This window comes from Corvus hawaiiensis, chromosome 16, assembly GCF_020740725.1.
Source record: "Corvus hawaiiensis isolate bCorHaw1 chromosome 16, bCorHaw1.pri.cur, whole genome shotgun sequence".
In the NCBI taxonomy this organism is placed as follows: domain Eukaryota; kingdom Metazoa; phylum Chordata; class Aves; order Passeriformes; family Corvidae; genus Corvus; species Corvus hawaiiensis.
The window spans coordinates 15,263,377-15,289,314 of record NC_063228.1 but is presented as its reverse complement, the minus strand read 5'-3'; the positions used below and the strand labels follow the sequence as shown (position 1 = coordinate 15,289,314).

The 25,938-nt window shown below is 48.0% G+C and overlaps 3 protein-coding genes across 6 annotated transcripts; 1 reads left to right on the top strand and 2 right to left on the bottom strand.

The window, feature by feature from the left end:
* Window positions 1-662: 662 nt before the first annotated feature.
* Window positions 663-3,506, bottom strand: NDUFB6 (NADH:ubiquinone oxidoreductase subunit B6). The gene is made up of 4 exons (XM_048320901.1): window positions 3,228-3,506; window positions 3,060-3,152; window positions 1,941-1,985; window positions 663-823 (listed from the first exon to the last, which is right to left on the bottom strand). The coding sequence occupies exons 1-4, from the start codon at window positions 3,405-3,407 to the stop codon at window positions 755-757; spliced, it is 387 nt and encodes a 128-aa protein (XP_048176858.1). The 5' UTR covers window positions 3,408-3,506; the 3' UTR covers window positions 663-754.
* A 278-nt stretch (window positions 3,507-3,784) lies between these two features.
* Window positions 3,785-10,111, top strand: EEF2KMT (eukaryotic elongation factor 2 lysine methyltransferase). 4 transcript variants are annotated; one of them, XM_048320899.1, is made up of 8 exons: window positions 3,785-3,849; window positions 4,777-4,839; window positions 5,468-5,548; window positions 5,735-5,836; window positions 5,992-6,197; window positions 7,419-7,726; window positions 8,656-8,805; window positions 9,532-10,111. In XM_048320899.1, exons 1-8 carry the CDS (start codon window positions 3,841-3,843, stop codon window positions 9,630-9,632), a joined length of 1,020 nt encoding a protein of 339 aa, XP_048176856.1. In that variant the 5' UTR covers window positions 3,785-3,840; the 3' UTR covers window positions 9,633-10,111. The 4 variants fall into 4 exon arrangements, with proteins under 4 accessions (XP_048176856.1, XP_048176857.1, XP_048176854.1 ...); XM_048320897.1 differs by lacking the exon at window positions 3,785-3,849 and adding an exon at window positions 4,545-4,710; XM_048320898.1 differs by lacking the exon at window positions 3,785-3,849 and adding an exon at window positions 4,552-4,710 and having other exon boundaries at window positions 6,064-6,197.
* Window positions 10,112-11,875: 1,764 nt separating this feature from the next.
* Window positions 11,876-21,313, bottom strand: ALG1 (ALG1 chitobiosyldiphosphodolichol beta-mannosyltransferase). The gene is made up of 13 exons (XM_048320896.1): window positions 21,082-21,313; window positions 20,929-21,006; window positions 19,599-19,702; window positions 18,990-19,138; window positions 18,394-18,483; window positions 17,630-17,740; window positions 16,659-16,774; window positions 15,734-15,772; window positions 15,097-15,156; window positions 14,276-14,386; window positions 13,215-13,329; window positions 12,421-12,496; window positions 11,876-12,093 (listed from the first exon to the last, which is right to left on the bottom strand). Exons 1-13 carry the CDS (start codon window positions 21,296-21,298, stop codon window positions 11,959-11,961), a joined length of 1,401 nt encoding a protein of 466 aa, XP_048176853.1. The 5' UTR covers window positions 21,299-21,313; the 3' UTR covers window positions 11,876-11,958.
* Window positions 21,314-25,938: the final 4,625 nt, after the last annotated feature.

The window sequence follows — 25,938 nt, the reverse complement described above, 5'->3', positions numbered from 1 at the left end:
CTGCTCCTCATGAACACGGGCTGGGCTGGTCTCTCATGGCTCCCTGAGGGGATTCTGTCCCAGCCCCCCAGGTTACCCTTTGGAGTGCTGGTTTAACCATTCCTATCCCCAAAGTAGCTACTAAAACACTTCAAATCATAGAAGATGTTGAGTTGGAAGGGATCCACAGGGATCACTGCCTCCAGCTCCCTGCTCTTCAAGAGACCAGTCTTCCCAGTACAAAGTGCCCCAGGTATGTGGGGGCTGGAAGACTCCTCCTCAGAAAGGGCTGAAGGCAGAGGAAAGGGTGGTAAAAAGGATTTTTGGCAGCAGTGCCTCTTCTGCCACCCTCCCTAGGCAGAGAGGTGGGGTGACACAGGTGGAAGCCAAGTTTTAACTGAAGTCTGCCAGAACTGGTTGGTAGAAAGGGTTTGGTAGAGTGGGAGAGGAGAACCGTGTGTGTGTGTGTGTGTGAGGAGCTCAGCCTGCCACTGCTCCTTGGAGCAGCCTGCTCCAAAATCCGTGGGATCCAGAGTGTCTCTCTTGTCACCCCAAGGCCCACACTGTCCTGCTGCCAGGTCTCATTAAGCGAGTAAGGGGGTTGGAGATCCCCAGGATCCAGCAATAATGAACTCCCACATGAGGAGCACCCAGAATGACACGGACTAAGGGGACAGAGGAGCTGAGACAACACAGAATAAACTCTTTTATAGAAGAGACAAGGCAGGTGCAGCTCTCGCCGTGTTCACCCAAGGAGGAAATCGGCTCCTGGCCATCAGTGGTGCCCGTGGGGATCTTCTTTCAGGGGTGGCATGATCTCTCCAGTCTCTAAAATCCTGTCCCCCTGCGGGATGAGAGCATGGTGAGCATTCCCTGTGGCATCCAGCCTCCCCCTGCACATCCCAGTCCTTCAGGGAACCTGCAGCTGTCCTCACTCCCAGGCAAGAATCTCACCACAGCTCACCCAGGACATTCACCCAACATTCCCAGAACACTGGAATAACATCACAGCAAAATTACCTGAAGTCTGTACTTGCTTTATCCCTTGTTTTCACTACAGAACAGCAGCCACACATTTTGAGCCTGCCTTGTTTTAAAAATTCCTTATAGCACTGCATAGCCCCCTCCAGCAGCAATCAGTGAGTCCAAACCCACAGCCCAGAGCCCATGGAGAGCCCTCAAAAATCAACCTGCTGCCCCAGTGCTGCTTGTTCCAGCTCCAGGCACAGTCTTGGCCTGCTGAGCTGACCTAACTCGACTGAAAAATTAGGCTGAAGAGAGAGGCTGAAGGTTGACCTTCAGCATGTTGCTTTTGTGGTTGTTCAGGATGTTTTATAACTTTTGTTTTATAATTTTATTTTAGATAGAGCACAATTAGGAGGTGTTATGCCAAAAATGGGCAGCAGTCAGAAAGGGCAGAGCTGATCTTCTGTGGAAATATTTGCCCTCTGACTTGTTGCACCAATCAGTAACAGCTCAGAGCAGCCTGAAAACAGAAAAGACCAAACATTGTGATGCTCTCTGCTTCACGAAACTTGTCCCAAGCTGAGGTGACACAACTCTTCGGGGACACCTGAGTGTGGAGGACCTTCAGGGCCACCTGGGACCAAGCCAGAACCAACATTTCAGTGCTGACAATGAGGAGAAGCAGAGCCACTCCTGTGTGAGTTCAGGTGTAATATCACTGGGGCTTTGAAGGCCCATGCCCAAAGGGAATGTTTGTATTTTCCACCCAGGATGAGCAGCATCAGCCAGGTTCTGTCAGCCAGGTGCTACACAGGAGGTAACACTGAAACAGGGACTGAGGACAAGATGAAAGTGCCCAAACCCACTGTCCCTGTGCTGCTCCAGGACCAGGCTGCCCACAGAACCCAGGAAAGCTGTCACTAGACATTCCTCAGGTGCTGCACAGACCTCCCGGGAAACCCCTTCCCATCTGTGATAAGTGTTAAGAAACTTACAGGGAATATCCGTGCATTTGTCACAACCACACCGTGCGGTGTTTTCTGCAAGTGGGGGAGAAGAGAGGGAAAGGGTAAAGAAAACAGTGTTACTTGGAGGAAGCACAAAGCATTTCCAAAATGGGCACCCTGATCCTTCCAGAATACAAACTTTGCTAAGCACAGGGCTTGTTAAACCTTCCACTGCTTAGAGAAATACCTGAGGCTACAACAGTCACACCTGCTGGGAGGGCAGGGCTGGCCCTTTTCCTTCCCCACACCAGCAGCTGCCCTGGTTATTCCCAGGGCTGTTCCTGAAGGACAGGAACAATTCAGACACAACTTTTCTGCTCACAGCACAGGCAAAGCTGGGAACTGCCATAATCATGGAATGGTTTTGGTTGGAAGGGACCTTAAACCTTCCACCCCTGCCATGGCAGGGACACCTTCCACTAGCCCAGGCTGCTCCAAGCCCCAATGTCCAGCCTGGCCTTGGACACTGCCAGGGATCCAGGGGCAGCCCCAGCTGCTCTGGGCACCCTGTGCCAGGGCCTCCCCACCCTCCCAGGGAACAATTCCTTCCCAATCTCCCATCCAGCCCTGCCCTCTGGCACTGGGAAGCCATTCCCTGTGTCCTGTCCCTCCAGCCCTTATCCCCAATCCCTCTCCAGCTCTCCTGGAGCCTCTTTAGGCCCTGCAAGGGGCTCTGAGCTCTCCCTGGAGCCTTCTCTTGTCCAGGTGAGCACCCCCAGCTCTCCCAGCCTGGCTCCAGAGCAGAGGGGCTCCAGCCCTCAGAGCACCTCCATGGCCTCCTCTGGACTTGCTCCAGTAGATCCACATCGTTCTGCTGTGGGACCCCAGATCTCGAGGCAGCTCTGCAGGTGGGGTCTCACAAGGGTGATTCTTTGTGATAAAATATCACAAAAAATTTATACAGAAGTGCTACCCCAGCAAGGAAACACAAGTGGTGAACAGGCCATGGGGAATGACCTTCATCTGCAACGAATGTAAGCAGCACGTTCACACCTCCGGGGTGGGATCACTCCTCGCATCATCCCCCCCACCGGGCCTTGGGCTTTTTCCAGCGTTTCCCCGCCCCTTCCCGGGCATTCCCTGTAACCCTCGGGGCCCCGCACGCACCTGGAGATGGTACTTCAGGAAGTAGGTGATGGCCCAGGCGGGGAGCAGCACCCGCAGCATGACGAAGTTGCCGGTCTGGTAGGCCTTGTGCACCTGCGGGCACAGCGACAGTCAGGCACGGGCAGCGGCCCAGGAAAGGCCGCACGGTGCCCGCGTCCCGCCGCTCACCTGCTGCCGCCAGAGCCCGCCCGGCTGCAGGAAGCGCTCCCAGAAAGCGCCCACGGTCCCGAGCTGCCGCGGCGGCAGGACGGGCTCCCGCGGGCTCAGCTCCTGGTCCCGCAGCCAGCGGCGCCGCAGGGCGCGGAGCTGCTGCACCCGCAGCCTCTCATCCTCCGCGGAGCCGCTCATGGCGCCGCCGGCCCGCTCGGTCCGGTCCGGTCCCGTTCGGCCCCGCTCGGTCCGGTCCGGTCCCGTTCGGCCCCGCTCGGTCCGGTCCGGTCCCGTTCGGCCCCGCTCGGTCCGGTCCGGTCCCGTTCGGCCCCGCTCGGTCCGGTCCGGTCCCGTTCGGCCCCGCTCGGTCCGGTCCGGTCCCGTTCGGCCCCGCTCGGTCCGGTCCGGTCCCGTTCGGCCCCGCTCGGGCGCCGTGTCCTTCGCCGCGGCGCGCGGCAGTGACGTCACATGGCGCGCAGCTGTGACGCGTCCAGCAAAGGCCGCCAAGGTGATGGCGGGGCTGTGGCGGCTCAGCCGTGAGGGAGCCGGGAGTGTCCGGCCTGGGGAGAAACACCTCAGGGGTGACTTAACTGTGGCCTCCTCCAGTGCCTGAAGGGAACTGACGGGAAAAATGGGGCAGGTCTATTTGCAACAGCATGGAGGGACAGGACACAGGGAATGGCTTCCCGCTGCCAGAGGCAGGGTTAGATGGGATATTGGGCAGGAATTGTTCCCTGGGAGGGTGGGCAGGCCCTGGCACAGGGTGCCCAGAGCAGCTGTGGATCCCTGGATCCCTGGCAGTGTCCAAGGCCAGGCTGGACATTGGGGCTTGGAGCAGCCTGGCACAGTGGAAGGTGTCCCTGCCATGGCAGGGGTGGAATGGGATGGTCTGTAATGACCCCTCCCGGACCAACCATTCCACGATCCCAATTATTCCATTATTCCCATATTCTGTAGTTCTGTGATTCCATGATTCCACGATTCCACTGTTTCCATGATACCATTATTTCATAGTTCCATGATTCCATGACTCTTATGATCCCAGTGATCCCATGATGCAATGATTCCATGTTTCCACGATCCCAGTGTTCCGTGATCCCAGTGTTTCCCTGCTCCCAGTGATTCCGTGGTCCCCGTGTCCCCCTGATCCCGCTGTTCCCACCGTCTCCCTGCCCGGGTCAGGCCCAGCCCGGGCCCAGCCGATGGGGGCCGTGGCGCCCCCTGCCGGCCAGGGCAGCTCGGGGGGGAGCACCGGGCGCGTTCCCGGGGGTCGCGGGTTCGAGCCCCCGCTCGGACGTTCCCTGGTTCGGGCCCCCATCGGGCGCTCCCGCTCCGCCTTCTGGGCAGCTCCTCCTCCGGGGACTGCGCCAGGCGAGCCCGGGGACTCGCGGCCTGCCCGGCCGTGCGGTGCGGGGCCATGGCGGAGCCGCGGCCGGGGCTGGCGCTTCGCTTCCAGCGCCCGTTCCTGGCGGCGCGGCCGCTCCGCTCGCTGCCCTGGCCGGTACGGGGGGGCCGGGCGGGGGGGAAGCGGCACCGCGGCGTTGTTTATTTATTTATCCTGTTTTAGGAACTCGAACAAAGCCTGCGGACTGCGCCGGACTCCGCGCTGCTCGCGGATATTCTGCACAAGGTGAGGGACAGCTCGGAGTCACCCCCGCGCCACCAACGCGCGGTGCCCCCGCGTGTCCCAAAACCCGCCGGGATTGCTCACAAATACAGGGATCGGTGACCCGGCGTCGCAGTGTTTCCTTGGCCCCTGCAGAGCTGCCGATTTCCTTCTCTGCCTGGTATTTGGGTGTTCTTCGATCAAAATTGAGACCCGCGTGCTAGAGCACTGAATGGCACAGTCAGCGCAGCCGCCCCTGGATATTCGGGGATACAGGGAATGGTGGTGCCTAAACTTGTCCCTGGGGATGGGAGATCACAGATCAGGCAGCAAAGCAACAAGGAAAGAAGGGAGGAGCAAAAGAAGAGGGAGAGTAAATTGGATTATTTGCACTCCATTTTCCTCTTTATTCTTTTGAAAAGGGAGATTTTTGTTGCCACAAAAAGTAAGAAATTTGTGGCCCCAGATCTGTAAACTCACAAACCAGTCAGAAATCATCCAATTTCAATTTCTGGCTTAGCATCTCTTGTACAGACTAAATCCCAGTGCGTTTCATGGCACCCAGAGCCAATTAATGGTCGTTCTCTGGCCCTCAGCGCCTTTCCTGAACCTTCCCCTGGGTAATTGGTTTCCATGGCTGTTCTCATTTTAGACAATTCTTCACCCTCTGTGTGTGAAATATCCCCCTTCAGCCAAGTACAGGAGGTGCTTCCTGACCGAGCTCATCAAAAAGGTACCTCTTGCTTTTCAGCTTATTTTTCACTAATTTTTCTCTTTTTTTCCTTTGAAAATACCTCATGTAATAACCAACCACAGCATTCAGTGTAAATGCAATGTATTAAAATGGGGCTTAGAGTGCAACTGTTTTCTGATTCCTGACAATGTGATGCCCAGAGCTGCCCTGTTCTCCCCCCCACAGCACGAATCCACAGCAGCTGAACCCCTGGATGAACTCTACGATGCACTGGCAGATGTTCTAAAAGAAGGAGAATCTACTCACTGTTACAAAAACTACTTACTGGTAAACACTGACACTGTTCTAAACCGTATTTACTCACCCAAACTAAGCAATAATTGGCTTTAAAAACTAAGCAATAATTGGCTTTGAAAACTAAGCAATAATTGGCTTTAAAAACACCCACCCTGAAGCCTGGAGTGCTTCCTGCCTTTTTTCAGGTGCTGCTGTTGATTGTAAACTCTAAACCCATGGTCTGTGCTGATCCACCTTTGCCTTCTCGTGTCCTGCAGCCCACGGGGGACTGTGTGAGCCTCTGTGAGAGCACAGCGCTGATCTCCGGGGGCACCACGGGGCTCGTCACGTGGGAAGCTGCTCTGCACCTGGCCCAGTGGGCACTGGAGAACCCCGGCGTGTTCAGGGACAGGTATGGCAGCAGCAGGGCTGGAGTCGTGAGGAAAGATGTGGTCATTCATGTAGGATCACTGAATGGTTTGGGTTGGAAGGGACATCATTCCACCCCTGCCATGGCAGGGACACCTTCCACTGTCCCAGGCTGCTCCAAGCCCCAATGTCCAACCTGGCCTTGGACACTGCCAGGGATCCAGGGGCAGCCACAGCTGCTCTGGGCACCCTGTGCCAGGGCCTGCCCACCCTCCCAGGGAACAATTCCTTCCCAATATCCCATCCAGCCCTGCCCTCTGGCACTGGGAAGCCATTCCCTGTGTCCTGTCCCTCCATCCCTTGTCCCCAGTCCCTCTCCAGCTCTCCTGGAGCCCCTTTAGGCCCTGCAAGGGGCTCTGAGGTGTCCCTGGAGCCTTCTGTTCTCCAGGTGAGCACCCCCAGCTCTCCCAGCCTGGCTCCAGAGCAGAGGGCCTCCAGCCCTCTCATACTGTGAGCTACACAACTGTAATTTAATAACAGAAATATTTAATGACAGACTGTACACCCAAAATAACTGAAATTACACCCTTTTGCTGCTGAGCAATTGCTGCTCTTGTCTGTTCTGCAGCAGTCAAACTTTAAGCCAGGAGAGGACCTGTCAAGACATGGTTTAGAATGAAACCTTTGCACTGTGCAGTCTGACCTGCTCTGTGAGGGCACCTGTTCAGTTTTCAGTAATTTAACTAATGACCTTCACTCCACGCTGGGATTCACCAAGGATTATCTACACTAGATGATCAGTGTGCAGCTCTGATCACATCATCTCCACTTTATTTATAAGCAGTCAAGAGGAACAAGGACTTTTGAGGAAAGATAATTTAATAATAATTAAGCTTACAGGGGAAGGAACTGTGCTGCTCAGTGTGTTTCTCCCCACTGACTGAAAACTGGAGAGCCAGCTCAGGTGAAACAACTGTGCTGCAGATGGCTAAAGCCAGGGGGTAACATCTCTCATCCCTGTGGTGGGAATGCTTTGTGCCTTACAGAAATCAGCATTTCAGCTAATTAATTTTGTGCTGACAATTCCACCCTCAGTTATTCCCAACTCTCCAGTTGCTTGGGACAAAGGTTAGGTTGTGGATGGTTCACTCAAAAATTATTGTAATTATCTGGAACTGATTTTACCTTTAATTATATTTAGAATGTTTTGATTTCCAACTCAATGCAGAGTCCTGATAGTACTTTTTACTCCGTTACCCTTCAGGACAGTCCTGGAATTAGGGAGTGGGATTGGTTTCACTGGAATTGCCATCTGCAAGACCTGCCAGCCCAGGACATTCATATTTAGTGACTGCCACCCCCGTGTTCTCAGACAGCTGGGAGAAAACATCCAGCTGAACGGCTTCATCCCGGAGCCTGCCGGGACCTGGAGCATCCAAACAGAGTCCCAAGGACAGGAGGTGGAAGGAGAGAACTGCCAAAACCCAAAAGTGATTGTTGCTGAGCTTGACTGGGGCTCAGTGACAGAAAAACAACTGCTGGGTCTCAGAGCTGACGTTGTCATTGCAGCAGGTACTGCACACTCTCAGGGGGAGCAGGGATGGGCAGGGCTCAGCAACCCTGGCAGCCTCTTGAGGAATAACAATAAAAAACCCCCAACTACCTACAGACCTTTTTTGTGTATAAATTTGGACGGAGTTTTCCATTTCTAATAATGGAAAATGTAGTGACAGTAGAATGATAGCAGTGGTACCTGGTGAGACCAGAATGTCTCAGCTGTAGGTCTTACACCCTGATTTGGAGCTTTGCAAAGAAAAACCTGAGAATCCAAGTGGAAAAATGACTTTGTCATCCGAGGTATCACAGGATGCAGTGACTGGGAATTGTATAAAATGAGGTCACTGCGGGGTACCTAATGCCAGTGACGCTGCTCAGAGCCCAGCCCAGCCCCAGCTGCACTCTGAAGGCAACAGCTGAGGGGGACTGACATCTCTCTGCTGTTTGCTGTTACTCATTACAGCAGGATGTGCCCTTGTCACGTTGCAGCACGAGTACCTGCAGTGGCACACACACCTGGACACCGCTGTGTAGTAAACAACCCCTCTGAGTGTCAGCATTCCTCCACCTTGGTGCTCCCTCAGACCTCTCACCACCGTTTCTGCTCTCCAGGGAATGCCTCCCGATGAGAACTGCTGCAAGTCCTTGGCATCAGCCTCTAAACCACTCATTGCTAACAGGGCAGGTTTGTTTTGCCAAGGGCAGTGGGAACAGGGAGCACCAACACTCAGTGGTTCTGCTGCCTCCCTTAGGATGGGCTTAAATAAAACATCTGCCAATCCACTTACAAAAAGGAGCACTGATTTTCAGTGATGAAGGCATAGCACATAAAACATCAATATTCTCCTGCACTGTGAAGGTTGTATTTCTGCTTTGCAGTTTTTATTCTGGTTTTTGCTCAATTCTCAATAAATATTGTATGTTTCTCTTTTGGTTTTTTGTAGATGTGGTGTATGATCCTGAGATAATTTTAGTCCTCATTGGGATGCTACAGAAACTCTCCACCTCCAGAGCAGACACAAAAGCTCCTGAGGTGTTCATTGCCTTCACAATCCGAAATCCAGCCACGTATCAGCTCTTCCAGGCTGAGCTGGGTGGGTGCCTGTTCCATCCAGTGTTCAATAGTTTTGCCTTTTTGCCTCTTTGGCCATTACCTGTTCTGTGGTAGAGAGGAGCAGGAGCATTTGTTGGTGAGGAGCATTGTCCAAGAGCAGGATCTTATCCTAGAGCTGCATTTAAGAGCAGTAGCTTTTCCACGTGGATCTGAGCAGGAGCTTGGAATTCACCTTTAGGTAGATCCTGGCTATCACAGCTCACATCTGTGAGGGATGATTTGTAAATCTGGTGCCAATAGGAAAGTAAAAAAAGGTTTAAGCTTAAAGGAGGGAGCCATCTGTGCTGCACTGTCACAGTGATAACACCTGAGATGCAGCCTGAACCCTTTATCTTATCTTACCTGTTCTTTGAGGGTTAAAAGCCCCAGCTAGAGATTAAACAAAATAGGGATTTGGGGGTTTTTCTTCATATACACTTCTAAAGCCTCTTTTGCAGTCTCTTTGCTGCTCAGCTGGTGTTCAGCAACTGGATCTGATGATCCTTATGGGTTCCTTCAACTCAGGGTATTCTGTGAAATTCTGGGTAATTCACAAAGTGACATTGAGTGTTCAGCAGAGGCATTAATGGGATTTTAAAAAAACACTCATAAGCATTTGCCTGTAGATCACAGCATGCTAAAGATCTCTTCTTACAGAACTGGTCATGCAACTTTTGCTCTTCATTTTATTAAGCATAAATATGATTCCCAGTGTTTCTCTTCACAGATAAAGTTGGGATCAGGTGGCAGATGATTCCAGCCCACAGCAGCTGTAATTTTCTCTATGATGTGCAGCCAGATGTAACTATTCTACAGTTATTTATATAAGCTTGGCAAATAGAACTGGAATTTTGAGACCAACAGGAGCTGTGTCAGCCTTGTAACAAGATTATCCTGAATTCTGGAAACAAGAGATTCTGAGGATACAACTGTACACGTGGACATGTGGAGTTCTTCCTTCCTGTAATTCCCAGCGTGGATCCAAGCCTGCTGCTGCCCCTGGGAAGCGAGTGAACCCCAAGCAACAGAAACCAAAAAGCCCCAATCACACTTGGACTCTATAGAAGACAACAGAATTCAAGTGGGGTTTTTTTCCCAGCTGTGTTGTGATTTTTAAGTGTTGGGGGCAACCTGCAGGATGAGGATCTCCCACAGACAAGGGAGCAAAACAATGGTTCAGAGTAATCGATGGGTTTTGATATTAAAACCAGCTCTAATTGTCTGCTCTGGTCTTTTATACTTGTCTGTACATACTTGCAGTTTGGGTTATCTTAAAAATCCCCAATAAACAGTGACCAATACCTGCAGTTGTGTCCAGGAGAACTCCGCTGTAAATCAGGTGCATCTTTACTCTGCAGTGGTGACAATTCAGAATTGATGTCCCTTTCTCTCACACAAGGATTGCCACTTCCACAGTGGCTGCTGGGAGTGAAAAAGGAATCACACTCCACAGCAGTGCTCCAGGTATCCTGCAAGGAGGAAGGACTGAGCTCAACACCTGCTCTGAAACTTTCCATCATCCATTAATCATTCTCCTCTTGGGCAGCATTGGTCCTGAAGCAGAAAAATCAAAGTGCTGCTCATGCTCCTCTTTTGACTTCATTTTCTCTATTAAAAGCTACTTAAAAGGAAATGAAAAAAACCTTCAACCTCCTCCTTCTGTAGCAATGGATGATACCTTATCTTCTTATTCAAGCTAAAGGAGACCATAACTGCTGGGATCAAGCAAGAAGAACCCCAGCCCAGGTTTTTGGCTCCCTGTCCCCAAAAAGAATGAACTCAAAGGTGTTATTTCTAGAGTAAACACAAACTGAAAGCCCACACAGGAGCTCCTTTATCTCCCCTTACACAAAATTCAAATCAAAGGTTCTGTACAGAGCTCATTTTGGATCTAAAAAGTTCTATTATAGGAAGATGAAACCTCTCTAAAGCTTTTAGCATTACTGTTTAATTAGAGAAGTGCCTGATTTACCTCCCTGAGCACAGGAATGGCCAAACCCCCAGAGAGGATTTTGACTGAAAACAGGAAAAAAACCCCACAAAAAATTTGGTAAATAAATCTTTGTGGATCATTCTTCCATCAATAAGCTGGAGGTTTTGCCAAATTCCTGCAGTAAAGCAACTTAGCTCTTTATTTTCACCCTTTCCCTTCTGACAAAAGCAGATATTCAATGGTTGCTCAGGCAGAGTTTAAAACTGCTGGTGCAGAACCCACTGTCCTCACCTCCCACCCTGAAGCAGGAGCTCTGAGGAGCACTAAACACAGTCCAAACCAAGCACATTTACTCCTTCAGTGACTGACATCTTTTTTATCACCAAAAAGGTGATGAAAAAAATCTTCTAAGCCTTAGGCTTGCATGTGGGTACTGAGCTTAATAAAAAGCTGAAGGCTGTACCGGAGCAAGCACTCACAAAGCAAAGTGCCTTTGGATTAAGTTATACATACTTCACTCATATATTTTGGGTTTATTTTTCCCTCTTCTGTTCATCTGTTCAAAAAGAAATCAATTTTATGTTCTTTCCCAAGGTAAATGGGCACATTCATTTCAGAGTACAAGGAGAACACTCACTGCAAGCTCTGCTTTCCTCTAAGTGCCCAGTAAAGCTGTCACATGCCAGTGCTGTGCTTCCACACTCCTGCATGCACTGTCAGAAGGAAAAACAACTTGGAAACAAAATGGTTCTGTCTCAATAAAACCACACAGGAGGATATTCAGTGCTTGGGCAATTAACTGGTAAATCACAGAATCATTTAGGTTGGAAAAGACCTCCAAGACCATCGAGTTGACCAGCTGAAATGAACCAACTCAAATGAAAAGCATCTGCCATAAGCTGAAAAACCCATAACCCAAATCACCTACTACTGTGCTGACTGTACAGGAGGTAAAGCTGGTAAGAGTTTCTATCTGTATTCAAGGATCTTCACCAAAAAGGGACCTTCAAGCAGCACAGGTTCCCACACAACAACCAGCCTCAGCACCTTCAGCACCTCCTACTCACCCAGGAAGCTGAAATTGTAAAGGAAGAGTGTGAGAACCCCATGCCAAGATGAAAGAGTTAGAAACTGGAAGTGCAGACAATACAAAGCGTTTATTCACTGTCTCCCAAATCTCTGCAGCTGCAGGAATGTATTTGACAGCCTCCTTCCCCCCAGTCATTCCTTGTTCCCCAGCAAGGGAAGGACGATCTGGTCCCAGCTCTCGTCCCAGCGCAGCTGCCGCGACACTCGCAGGTTCTCTCGGAAGCTGTGAAGTTTCCCTTCCAGGTTAGGGAATTCCAAGAAAAGCATCTGTAATTTAAAAAGCAAAACCACAGAAAAATAACCATCATGTTCCATTTCAGGCTCATTCCAGCCTCCCCAGTGTTAACCCTCAACTACAACTGCAGTTCTGGGGTCTGGCCCCACAAAGAGAGACCAAGGACAGTATCTGAAATGCTTTTGCCAGCTTCAGATTCACATTGAAACAGAAGTGAGGCAAACAATGCTCAGCAGGCCAAGCAGTACCTTGTGAGAATGCAAAACACACAGGTGCTGCTCAGATCTGAAAAGGCTGCTCACACAGTGGCACCTCTGGGGTTATTTCTGGGGGGAAAGAAATCAGTCAGAGCCCTTTACCTTCAGTTGTTCTGCGAGTTCCTTCGAGTCCCTGAATATCAGACCGTTCTCATTGTGTTTCACCAGCTCGTGTAAACTGTGAAAAAAAGTCACAGAAGGAAAACTGAGGCAAAAGGCAGCGAGTTTTATTTAAAATGTTGCACAGTGACACCCAAAGAGACCAAACCAGGATATCTGTATCATTATGGTTCCAGATGTCACAAGCTCCACACCTGACAGAACGGAATTAAACAGGCAGTTTTAAACAGTTAAAGGCTTCTTCTCCTTTCTGTGTCAGATTAAATCTACAACTGTACCAAAGGGCCCTCATTCTGTCTTTGTGCCACTCATCTGGACATCCATTAAAAACCAGGGCAATCATCTACTTTAAAACTAACCCACAAGGAAAATCTGTCCATGATCCATCATGAAATCTTCACAGAGAATTTATCTCCTTTTATAAAGCTACTGTTTTCTCAAAGGACCATAAATTCCAAGAATGCCTGTGCATACACTCAGCCTTTCACTGAACAGATGTGTCTATGCAGAAGAAAGCCTTTTTAAAAATTAAATATATGGAAACAGTGGAATACAGAGATTTTTTTAAGGCAAGTGGTCACATTAAATGCTCCCAATTTTGTAGAAACTAGTATTAATTTTTAAACTTAAAACAACCTTGATTTCTATCTTACTGAATTTTAAAAATGGTATAATACAGGAATCTCATTAAATTCCTGCAGTAGTTGCTGAACTTTGGCTTTGTAAGAATATTGCTCTAGGTGATTCCCTTGAGCTGTAACAGAATAAGCTCTTACCATTCAAAATGTATTGCACACACAGGTAAACAGCAGCCAAACATATCCACCACTTTCATGGGCAAATCCAAACCACTGGAGGATTGATGGAGACACACCCCCAGGTCTGCTGAGCCTGAAAAACAAACACAGCAGAGTCTGAACTCTCTGAAAGCAGCTCCTCTGTCCCCCTTCAAACCTTTATTTCTGTGCTGCTCTGGATGGTGCAAGTGAAACCTTCAACTATGCAGACTGACACAGTTTCAAGCCATCAGGGGAAAAAATAAAACACAGGATGTTTTGTGACTCACATGAGTCATGTTTTAGAAAAGTGATAAGTGAGTACATGTTAAATTAAAGGGATTTCGAAGTTTTATGTATCTTAAAACAGCCTTTCTGCCTCTTAATCTGCTAAAAATGGGTAAGTAAAGGAAAACCCCATCACAATCCAATCAGGATACACTGCATGGCTCACTATTGACCTCTCCCAGTTGAGGTCAGCTCAAAACAGAGGAATTACAGTGTGATTTTACAGACATTATGTTCATTACTTGAAAAGGACCAAATAAACAGTGTTTTACAGCCACAGAAATTGTCAGGCTCTAACTCTGCAGAAGGAAGATCACATTGAATATGTATTTTATTACTTTATTACTCCCACTTCATGCTGTTACAATGAAGATGCTGAGGGAATAACATTCCAATGACACATTAATTTAGAATTTCAGCTGCTTTTGGTTGCTCAGCCAACAACTTTTTCATTTCATTTACTGGAGTGACCCTGAAATTAAAGTAGAACACGCACAGACACCTGTATTTCAGCACAGTTGGAAGAAACAAAGAGTGCAAAGAACAGGCTGAAACAGCAACACAGCTACTTCTTGGGAAAACAGGGAAAAGCTAGCCAGAGGAATTTAGCAACTTTGCTGGAATGAATCAAATCCATGAATATCCTGTCACTAACCAGTAACATTCCTGACTATATTCTCCCAGCTTCTGTGCACAGTCTGCATCAGCCCCCTGCCACTGTGCCAAGTTGTTTCCCACACATCCTCTAGCCTATTCCATCACCCACTGTTTACCAAGCAGAAGAGGGTAATCCTCAGCTTCCAGCCATGGCGTACAGATCTGGATATGCTTAAAGTGCAGTTTTTGGATCAGTCCATTGTAGTAATCTTTTAGAGGTCCTTTGCCTGTTTAAAACAGAAGAAACTGTTTTATCAAGATGACTGAAAACAGTGAGGTCTGTGAAATACAAGCTCCTGTTGGATCAGGTGCACAAACAGGATACAACACTTGTGGTATCCATAAAAAGACATGAAAAATCTAAGTTCCCTTGAAAGCAATGTACACCTGGACTTCTCTTACTCAGTAATACAATGAGTTTTCCATCAATGTAGAATTGTGGAGTTTTTAAGGTTGGCAAAGCCCTCTCAGATCAAGTCCAGCTGCTCCCCAGCACTGCCAAGGCCAGCACTGACCCATGCCCCAAGTGCCACATCCACATGGCTTTAAATTCCCCCAGGGATGGGGATTCCACCACTGCCCTGGGCAGCTGTGCCCATGACCACCCTTTCCATGAAGGAATTCTCCCAATGTCCAATCTAAATCTCCCCTGGCACAGCTTGAGGCTGCTTCCTCTGACATTGCTTTTGCAGCATCATCTCAACATTGACCTTAAATTGTTTTTCATGCAGAGCTGGAGCAGACAGGGAGGCTCTTTAAAGATGTGCCATTAGTAGATGGTGCAATAATTCAGCTATTAATCACTGTTCTTATAACCAGACACAAAGGAGAGAGTCCCTCCTCTCTCCCCACCAGCAACAAAAGAGTCAGCACAGAACAAAAGTGACAATGAAACCTTCTGTTAGCACTGAAAGAATTGTAACACAAATATTCTTACCTGTTATCACACACACTAAAGCTGGAAGCTTGGCTCCCTCCTTGATAAACCTCTCATAATCTGGAGAAGGTAAAACACTGGTCAGAGCTCACAAACATGAGGGTGCTTGGTTTAAGAGTGCTGACAGTGCTTTAATTACTGAGCTTCCCACTACAAGCAATCTCCTTACAAGCATGTATCTGTAACACAGCAGTAAATTCAGCAATGTTAACAGTTACAGACTTCTACAGAAATAAATGAGGCTGTTTATGCACTATGCATAAAGCATTTCTGCAACTGCTCCCCAATCAGTTGCTCCAGTAGATCAATTTAGAATTGCAGCTGCAAAGTCTACAAGATAAGACAAAGTATTCCCTCCCTTCCTATTAGCAGATGCCTGTGGAGAGTAGGTCTAATAGCTCAGAAAATAAAACTGCAGTTTAGGAGCCACTTAGAGATTAAATTCTCCCTGACATCTCCTCTAATTGAATTCAGATGTTGCACTGCTGTATTTCAATTACTAATCTGAAATTACTGCTAATTAATCAAATAAAACTGCATTTTCGTCTGAATATAGAAGCACTGCTCTTTAGCAAAACCCTTCTTAAGTGTCCAGAAGACCTCTCTGAAAAAGTGAGATCAATTCCTTCATACCAACCTTCTAAAGCTCTCAAAAGGACTGAGAAGTCTTCATCCTCTGAAAGAGAAGGCTTTATTAGTGACATTCATATTTCTATAATATTTAATTTTTGCCTTTAAATAACAATTGAGATTTTCCTCATCTTCACCTACACAATTTCAATACAGACCATGTACTCAAAAGTTAAGTATATAGTCTGTATTTAAAGATTACTATTTACTACAATGTACTATTAAAAATCCCCTAGTTTATTTTCAGAAATAAAAGTCCATAACCACGCACAGTGTTTATTTATTTCCCTTGCTGGCAACATGACAGACAAACCAGCTACAAAAACTGCACATCTTTGAAGCCATCAAGTTAAAATTTTCTAGTTTCTAGGACTGAGAATTAAATATAAAAACTGCCCTGATTATTCAAAGATAAAGACAATCCTGGCCATGGTCACTAGAAATGGATTTGTTTCCACTCTCTGTTCCCTTCTTCATACAGAGGGAAAAAATGTACATAATTATGTAATAAACATTATCAGAAACCATGGAATCACAAATTGGTTTGGGTTTGATGGGATCTTAAAGCTCATTTCATCCCAGCCCCCTCAATGGGCAGAGACACCTTCCACTAGAGCAGGGTGCTCAGTAAGGAGTAAATATTTGAGTTTCTTAATCTGTTTTACACCAGCATGCAAGATAGTATGTATAGAATGAAAGCTAAAAAAAAAAAGTAGGAAACTTCTTTTAATCATTCTTAAAGCTGTGCTCTATAATTAAAATGTAACTTCTAAAAAATCATTTGTAGCATTACATAAGTTATACAATGTTTAGTTGTATCATACACACCTTGTCTTCAAATCCTTCCAGGAAAACAAAGGAAAAACACAACTTCAAGTGTGAGAAAGTACCAACAGTCCTATTTTATATGAAAAATAAAACTGATTCCCAACCTGTCCAGCTGGTGCTGCTGATGAGAAGGGCCGGCCGGCCCCTGGTCTTCACCACATTCCCACTTTTCCCGTCCCTCTCGGTGAAGGCCGATCCCTCGGCACTGGGATTGACAGCTCTGTACTATGGAAACACAACTTCCTGAGGATGAGCTACATCCACAGCCAGCAACAGCAGGGAACACTCTGCTTAACTGGCATGAATTCCCAGACACTTGGCTTCAGATTTGCTGCTCAACTTGTCTAGGAACAGTCATTACATTACAGAAATACCAGGACAGGGCAGGCCATTTTTCCCTCTTTCCTGCTGCTACAGGCACAATTCCACTTTCCAACCAAATGTTTTCCTTCACAAGTTGAGCAGAGTCAGCCTCCCTTTCCACAGTCTGTCTCACACTTAGCACAGCATGGAGGCCAACAGCACATTTATTCAATTGAACTCAGAACCTACACATTCTGAGCTGGGCATTTCCAAAAAACCCCCACCACGCACTACAGATTTCACTTCATTTTCAAGCATTAATTTGGTGAAGTTAACTCCCTGGTACATCTCTTACAGGTGAGATCCTGCACACAGCCAGAGAGGAGTGTTTAACCCTTGGACCAAGATCCTGAAGGCTCTCCACAGGAATTAAGGAAGGGATGCTATTAAGGAAACATCCAACCACTGCAGTGTGGGTCAGTGGGAAGCAGACAGCTGCAGAGCTCCACCCTAGATACCCATCACAGATTGCCTCGCTGCTTATGCCAACTTCTTTAAAAACAAAACACTTCTACTTCTTGTGTCACCACAGTTCAATCATTTCACTTTTTCTGGCCTGTCCTAGTGACAATTAAGGCAACTCAAAGCCCCCTGTGCCTGCTGGGGGTCAGAACTTGTGACCCTCTCCCCCACAAGTATTTCTGGTCACTTAAGTGCCACAACTCCATGTCCCTTGGTTTAGGACTGTAAGGGCAGCTGCTCTTGCACATACCGTGGTTTGAAAGGCTCATAGTCCTTGGCAAGTTTCATGTACAAATTGTGTTGGAGGTCTAGTGGTGTTTCCTTAAAATAAGATGCTGGTTTGTCATACAAAGTTACAGCCCTGCAAGGAAATAAATGTGTGGCTTAAATAAGATACAGATGTAACAACATGCACACGGTACAGTGGCAGGCTGCAGCAGTGTAATCAGAAAGAAATTAACTAAATCAATACAGCAAAGTAATTCATTTTTTGACTCTTACAACTTCCCTTACTCCTGAAGTTTGCTGGAACACAGCAAGGTGGACACGAGTAACAAAGAACCCCTTTCTTGTGTGCATATTCTAGGGGTGAAATGCACCTGTAAAAACTGCAGACATCACTGTCCTGATTCTCAAACTTACTCCATAACTGGCCCTGAGCAACTCTGATCATGAAGCCCTCTGACTGGAAAAGACAAGCTGGCAGGCCAGACTAATTGTTCAAATCCCAGTGATATCTGTCCCATTCTGACTCCACGGGCAGCCTGCAGCAAACTTCCACGGCTCCTGGGTTGGCACCCCAGTCAATGGGGTGTTAGTTTAGAAGGATAATGAAGATTCCTGAATGCTCACACTCCACTGGCTCATCACAAAACTGAGCTGATGTGTTTCATCGGTGATGGATGGGCTCAGGAGAGCTGCTTTTGTCATTACTCTGAATCCTGAATCCTCAGGGATCTGTTCTTTCATTTACTCAGCACACACACACTGAATTGTCTGAGATCTGTGACTTACTTGATCTTGAAATTCACCCAGAGATCTTTTTTCATGGCATCAGTGACACACAGGTTATAGTCAGACAAGCGCCCAAAAAGCTTTTCATACCTGACAGAAATTAAATGTCAGTCAGAAACCACAGGCAGGCAATTGCAGCAACTGTCCCCAGTGCCCATGCTTGATAAAAGCCAAACAACACCCAAAGAAACCCAACTGCCCCCAGAACTGAAATCTGATTGCCAATTTTTGATGAACTCCTACTCTCCAAAGCCTTTAAAGCCTTTAACTACACATAACCAATTATATTCAGCAAGGAGCTGTTCAAAGAAGAGCTGGAGTATAAAGCAGCATTAGAGAATAACAAAAAAACCCAGCATATATAAAGAAATTCCAGTAACAAGATCAACATTTGCATATGCACATAAAAGCAACCTGCCTACTTCCTGCAACCCCCCTCCCACGTGTTCAACAAAAGCAGCTGCAGAAAAGAAACCAGTTTTACACAGCAAAGCCCAGAAATCCCTCCCTGTGCCAATTATATTCTCCCCACTGGTTTCCATTCTGCATTCCACCAAGGCATGTGCTTTATAAAGAGCAGAAATGACTGTACAAACCATTTTGCAATCAGGACTAGCGGGTGGTTCCTCCCATGACTCAGGCTCATGATGGTGTATCCATAGTTGTGCCAATCAATGATGAGCTTGCTCCCCCAGAACAGTCCTGCCACCCAGGCAACAGCTATACTGGGTAAGCCTGGGGGATTCTGCTCAAAAACCAAAACAAAAATAGCATAAGACTGTAACCAACTGACAAGCACAAAGCAGCTACTAGAAACAAAAAATCAAATTGAAATTGCAGCACTTTAAAGGAGCTTCATAAACAGAGACTTTGTATTCACCTATGAACACTGGCAGGTACTTCAAATTTAACCCTGGGATCAAGATCAAAACTCCCCTCCAATAAACACACCAACTTTACTAGTAAGATTTAATCTTTACTACTACCCATGCCAATGAAGTTTGAAAGCACAATTAACGGGAAGAGAAAACGTGACTTGTTAATAGACAAAGTTTAGAGCCAAAAAATACCTGGATACAGGTTTACACCACTGATGAGGCCAGTTCAGCTCTGAAATAATTAGAACAATGTCTGAAACAGCTTAAAATGCCCTGTAATGTAGCACTATTTATTTTTATTGAAATTAGTCCCAACACAAAACATACCTGAAGAAGAATATAGGATGGCTGTTCTATCCTCAGCAATGTGTACAGTAACTGCACTGACTGCACGAGAACCTTTAGGACGTACTGGAAAAGCTTTGGACCCACTGCAAAGTGACAGAAAAGCAGGTAAGAACATTAGAGCTCTCCCCACAGAAATGTGAGCATCGTAACAGAAGCAGGCAGCTCTGCAGAGACAGGGTCAAAATAACATGAAAATGGAAACCTGTTTAATAACTTTACCCACGACCTGGGTAAGTGACTGAGTGCACCCTCAGCAAGTTTGGAGATGGCACCAAGTTGGGTGAGAGTGACAATCTGCTTGAGGGTAGGAAGGCTCTGCAGAGGGATCTGGACAGGCTGGATCAGTCCAAGGCAGACCTTGAGGGGCTGGAACATGTCCAGGGAAGGCAACGAAGCTGGGAAAGGTCTGGAGCACCAGGAGAGGCTGAGGGAGCTGGAAAGGGGCTCAGCCTGGAGCAAAGGAGGCTCAGGGGGGACCTTGTGGCTCTGCACAAGTCCCTGACAGGAGGGGGCAGCCGGGGGGGGTCGGGCTCTGCTGCCAGGGAACAGGGACAGGAGGAGAGGGAACGGCCTCAGGCTGGGCCAGGGGAGGTTTAGGTTGGATATTGGGAAAATTTTTTCACTGGAAGGGTGGTCAGGCATTGGCACAGCTGCCCCGGGGCAGTGCTGGGGTCACCATCCCTGGAGGGATTTAAAAGTGGATGTGGCACTTGGGGATATGGGTCAGTGGTGGCCTTGGCAGTGCTGGGGAATTGGCTGAACTCAAAATTCTTAGAGGGCTTTTCCAACCTTTATGATTCTGTGATTCTACTCTATGATCACTAAAAAGCTACATAAACATCTTGTGATCCCTACAAATTCTCACTCTGTATTTTGTACAGAAAGAAATCATAAAATCATGAAATGGTTTGGGCTGGAAGGGACCTTAAGGCTCATCTCACTTCATCCCCTGCCATGGGCAGGGACACCTCCCACTATCCCAGGTTGCTCCAGGCCCCGCCGAGCCCTGGCCTTGGACACTGCCAGGGATGGGGCAGCCACAGCTGCTCTGGGCAACAGGGGTAAACACAAGGTGAGGGAGGAAGAGGCAGAATGAAAATAATTTCCACATTTCACTCTGCATGTGAACAGCACCAATGTACCGGCAGCTGTTTAATCCAGCGACTCCTGTTTTTAATAGAGAAAGGGAGCCAAGAGCGTGGAGCTCTGCGTGCGGCGGGGCTGGGCCCGCACACGCTGCGGGCTGTTCATCGTCCCACGCACCCCTCGCTCCCCGTTCCCTCCGCTCCCCGGCGCGGCCCTCACGCACCTCGCAGCCCGCGCAGCTCCGCCACGGGCACCAGCCGGATGTTCTCGCTGCGCAGCACATCCCGGTGCGGCCGGTTCTCTACGAGGGGAGAGCCCGGTCAGCGGCGCGGCCGCCCCGCCCGGCCCCGCGGCCCCCCGGCCGCCCCTCACTCACGGAGGTAGCCCAGCAGAGCGACCTCGCGCCCGTGCCGGGCCAGCGCCAACGCGTGGTACTGCATCCGCGGGCTGCGGCCCAGGTCCCCCAGCACGGCCACGCACACCCGGCCCGCGCCGCCCGCCCGCCGCCGCCGCCACAGCAGCAGAAACAGCAGGCCCAGCACCGCGCCCGTCACCGCCGGCCACAGCCCCGGCCACGGCCCCGGTGCCGCCATCTTTGAGCGCCGGCGAGGCGGGAAAGGCGTGCAGAGCGCGCCCCCTGGCGGCGCGGAGGTGCCTCGCTCTGAGGCGACCCCGGAGAGGCGGCGGGACCGGGGCAATTACAGAGAAAGCGGTTAGTTAATTACAGCACTAGAGAGGGGTTAATTAATTACAGCGGTACCGGACACTCGTCCGTAGTGTTTCCTGCTAAATTTTAGCGTATCTCGAAGTCAGGGGTGATTTCAGGGCAGCCCCATTACCATCAATGCATGTGCTTGTCTTTATTTTGAATTCAGCTAAATCCCAACTAGATCTTCTCTGTATCTGAGTTAATACTCTACATATTCCTGTGATATCCCTCAGTTTGTTGTCTCAATCCCCGATCCTACCAGGTACTAAATCCCTTCAACATTTCCATCCCACTGGGTTCTCACACATGTACATAATAAAAAATTTCCACCTGTTTCCAGCTTGCTGATCCCTGTTTTCTGGTGGAAATACGGAGCAAACAGAAGCCTCCTGACAGAAACGTTTGCCACTTTATCTTGGCACCACGGAAGTGACTGAACACCACGTTGAAAAAAATCATTAAGTTGTACAAAAGTTTAAAACTAAGTCAGTTGTACTGGCCAAGAATCCAATAGGTGGTATCAAACAATGCAGAAAACAAATGGTATTTCTTCACTACAAACAGGGGTGAAGACACAAATGAAGGATGTTGGTGACCAGGGACAGGACCCAGGGAACAGCTGGAGCTGGGCCAGGGCAGGGTCAGGTTGGAGATCAGGGAAAGGTTCTTCCCCAGAGGCTGCTGGGCACTGCCCAGGCTCCCCAGGGAATGGTCCCGGCCCCGAGGCTGCCAGAGCTCCAGGAGCGTTTGGACAGCGCTGCCAGGGACGCCCAGGGTGGGGTTGTTGGGGTGTCTGTGCAGGGCCAGGAGCTGCACTGGATGATCCCTGTGGGACTCTTCCCACTCAGGACATTTCACAATTCCATGATTCTCTCTGCAGACCCTTGTGGCCACCCATCTGAATGGTATCCTGCTATTCCAGTTATGTTTCTTTGCCCCCTATGACAAAGCCAGGTGTCAGATGTTGCATTTCCAGTTAACTCTCCATACTGCCAAACAGCAAGTATGTGGTAACATTGAAACAATTGTTTCCTTTTAAAACATGTAACTAATTACAAGTGTGGGCAGACTGGTTCCGCAACAAAATAAAGCCTGGAATGTTTGCTCAAAGATTCTGCTCAGAATGCATCTTTTTCTACTGAGAAAGCATAGAAGCATAGGATATTCTGAGTGGGAAGGGACCCACAGGGATCATCCAGTCCAACTTCAGGCCCTGCACAGACACCCCAACAATCCCACCCTGGGCATCCCTGAGAGCGGTGTCCAAACACTTCTGGAGCTCTGGCAGCCTCGGGGCCATGCCCATTCCATGGGGAGCCAAGGTTTCCTCAAGAAAAGCCCCACTGTCCCACACCCCTGTCCTGCTTTTACACATCCACCCCCGCCATGGCAGACACGCATCCATTCCAACCTGTAGGAGGTCTGATCTTTTGGGAATCCCTCATTTCAGTCCCTCCTACCTCACCTGACAGCTCCTTGCTGTGTATCATTTTAATGCAAAATGCAAATTGCTTCTCTGTTTACTTCCTTGAATAAAGTGCAAATATCCTGGCTGCAGTGGAATGAGGGACTGCTGGATTCTTGCAGGCTCTCAGGCGTAACGCCCCAACTCCGCACAGCTGTGCTTTCTGGCAGGTTATCAAACTACGTAAAATTACAAGTGTATCAGCTTTATGGATGCAGTGACTTTTCGTTTATGAAGGCAGAGTTGCAATAAAAGTCCTTTTGACCTATGTAATCTTCAGAGCACTTAGCTGGAGAAGGATAAATAAGGTGCAGTCATCACTTCTGGCTGAGGCTCTGAAAACAGGGATGCACTTGAGAGAAATGCATTTTCAGAGACTACTGATCTCTGCCTGTATAATTTTTCATATTTATTGAATAGCAGTTCTGTTTTACAAAAGGCTTTTCCTGTCTCTTCTTCCTGAGCATTTCAGAAAGTTGGGAAATGCTGTTTGCATTTACTCTAGAAACAGTCTATTTGAGCTCCATCCCCAGTCCTCCTGCCCTCGATGGACTGCTGTGAGTGCAATAGAGACAGAGCAGCCAAAATCCCTCTCACAAACGGAACTTCACTCATCCCAGAAGTCTCCAATTCAAATGTCTCAAGCAAATCTCATGACAACCTGCTGCTACCCTGGTTCCTCTTATTATCACATGATAGAAGTAGTACAAACCTTTTAAAACTTGCATTTGCACTGAAAAAATAACATGGAATATCCCAGTGACAAGTATTTGCACCAATCACACCTGCACTGTGGGGTACAGGCTAACAGCACTCACAAACTCAATATGACTCCAAAGGGCTCAGAGCACTGGCGCTGTGCTATATCATCATGGGATAAAGCAGGGCCATTTTTAACAGCAAGGCAAGCTGCTTCTTGTGTTTGTTCTCCTGTTTGCTCAGTTTCTAAAGCACAACCCCTGCCACAGCAGAGATGAAAGGAGCTGGCTGCAGAATAACCTCAATTTGGAAACAATTCCAGGTGGTCTGAAAGTCCACTGCAGGTGGCCCAGCACTGAGCCCATGGCCTGGTCTGGTGCTGCTGGGATGCCCCTGGGCTTTGCCCTGAAGATGAAAAGCCTGTGGTGTTTGAAGGTAGGACTGGCCCTAATGTTCCTCTAACAACCCCCATGCTCCAAAATATGAACTTAATGTTATTTAGTACCTGCAGTGGCATGAACTGTACACCTGCTCTACCTCATCTAATGTCAGCTGTTTCCCATAAACTTTTCACCAAGTCTTCCAACCTTCTTCTCTGAAGGGAAAATGCCACAGGATCACAGAATCAAGGAATAGTTTGGGTTGGAAAGAACCTTAAAGATAATCTCGTTCCAACCCACGGAATGAAAAGACCCTTTTAATACTCCTTTCTCCTCAACCACTCCAAACTCTGCATCCTTCTTGCAGCTGCTGCCTTTTAACCTCACCAGCTGCTTTTTATCTGCTTTATTCATTTTCTCCCAACCCAAAAAATCCCTAAGGAAGGAGCGAAGGAAAAATAAGCGACCTAGGAAATTTTTACACAACTTCCCAAAGACAATTTCTCCTGAATGGTTTGTATTGGCTTAGACAACTTTTCAGGCAGGTACAGGTTTAGGTTACAGAAATACATTTTCTATTTCCTTCCAAGGCATAGAAGAGGAAGGGGGGAGATAATCAGGAAAAGCAAAGCCAGTGTATATGGCTGATAACCACAGCCAAATTCAAATTAGTAATTGTTAGACAAGTTTTTTTCACAACAAAAAATTTGCAAATGGCAGGAAAATAATAAAATATTTCCTAATTGTGTTCATGCCCGAATTTTAGAGCTGGGCTGAACTTCAGGCTCAAGACAGAAGAATATTTGTCTTATATTCCAGTATATAATTGGAATTGGTATTAGATCTAGACATCAGCATGCACATTCCTCTCATGATAACAGAAAAAAATACCCACTGGCTGACCTCCACTGAGTGGGAAAAACAGAGATATTCTGACTTAGAGCCTGACTTAGACTTAAGTTAGAGCTGGGGTTGTGTCTTCAGACCAAAGCTCAGCTGCTGAGATTCATTCGGCCCAGTGTGGTCACAAGGTGTTTTCCCAGCCCCTGCACACACCCGTACTTTAGACCCTGCATTTTGGGGACAGGAATGTGTTTGTGACACGCCTGGAATGGAGACTGGTTATCTTTAACAGCAGGTAGTTATCTCCATTAGTGGGGAAATCATGTGTCGATGCAAAACAAACACTGGAATTCTGGCCACCCTTTCCTCTTTGAACAGTTCTGGAAAAACAAGTCCCTTGTACTCCACTTATCCTCAGTGTTAGTGAGGTGGAAGGAGCTGCTTTAGAGAGGAAAGCAAACTGCAAAGCAAATGCACTGTATGGAAAGGACAGACTATTCTGTTTTCAAACACTGCTTTGTTTTTCATTCCCGTTTGGGAGAGGTTTCTGTTCCCTGTGGATTTCCAAAGGTGACTTTTGGCCCAGGGATTCTACACTGCATGTTGTGATTCCAGACTCTCTTGTAGGCTTTAGAAAAGACATGGTGAGTTTGGGAACTGGATGGAATCCTCCCAGTGGAACCCTTGGTACATGATGATCCCTGTGAAAAGGTGACGGTGTTTGAGCGAAAGACCAAGCACAGTCCTGAGTGAGCTCCCAGAGCACTCTATTCATGCTGAGTTTAGACCATGAAAACCACATTTAGACTACCCTGGAGTTCCACTGGACAGCTTGTTTCCAGCTGGAAACACAAGCAGGACACCTTCAGTTCTCCATGGCTGAATGAAACTGGAGGCATAACAAGCCATTAACTAAGATCCTTTAATGCACTGGCTTGTCCTAAGGCAGTTTTCTGGTTAATTTGTGACATAAAACTGCATTTTCCCACCTGCAAGATACCTGATACAGCAGCACATTTACCTGTACCAAGTGTGCTTATCCTGGGAAAGCTAAGGTATAATCCACTGGCTATGGAAACTCGGGGTTCTCCTCCTGCAATACGGCCTCAAGTTTGTGGCTCCACAGCCCCACTGCCC

Coding starts and splice junctions, on each gene's coding strand:
- NDUFB6 (XM_048320901.1), bottom strand. CDS start 3,407: ATGAGCGGCTCCGCGGAGGATGAGAGGCTGCGGGTGCAGCAGCTCCGC. Junction 1,986..3,059: donor TCCTGAAGTACCATCTCCAG/GTGCGTGCGGGG, acceptor CCCCACTTGCAG/AAAACACCGCACGGTGTGGT. Junction 824..1,940: donor CAAATGCACGGATATTCCCT/GTAAGTTTCTTA, acceptor CTCATCCCGCAG/GGGGACAGGATTTTAGAGAC.
- EEF2KMT (XM_048320897.1), top strand. CDS start 4,627: ATGGCGGAGCCGCGGCCGGGGCTGGCGCTTCGCTTCCAGCGCCCGTTC. Junction 4,711..4,776: donor TCCGCTCGCTGCCCTGGCCG/GTACGGGGGGGC, acceptor ATCCTGTTTTAG/GAACTCGAACAAAGCCTGCG. Junction 6,198..7,418: donor CCCGGCGTGTTCAGGGACAG/GTATGGCAGCAG, acceptor GTTACCCTTCAG/GACAGTCCTGGAATTAGGGA.
- ALG1 (XM_048320896.1), bottom strand. CDS start 21,298: ATGGCGGCACCGGGGCCGTGGCCGGGGCTGTGGCCGGCGGTGACGGGC. Junction 17,741..18,393: donor TGGGTGAATTTCAAGATCAA/GTAAGTCACAGA, acceptor ATTTCCTTGCAG/GGCTGTAACTTTGTATGACA. Junction 12,497..13,214: donor TGTGCAATACATTTTGAATG/GTAAGAGCTTAT, acceptor TTTTTTTCACAG/TTTACACGAGCTGGTGAAAC.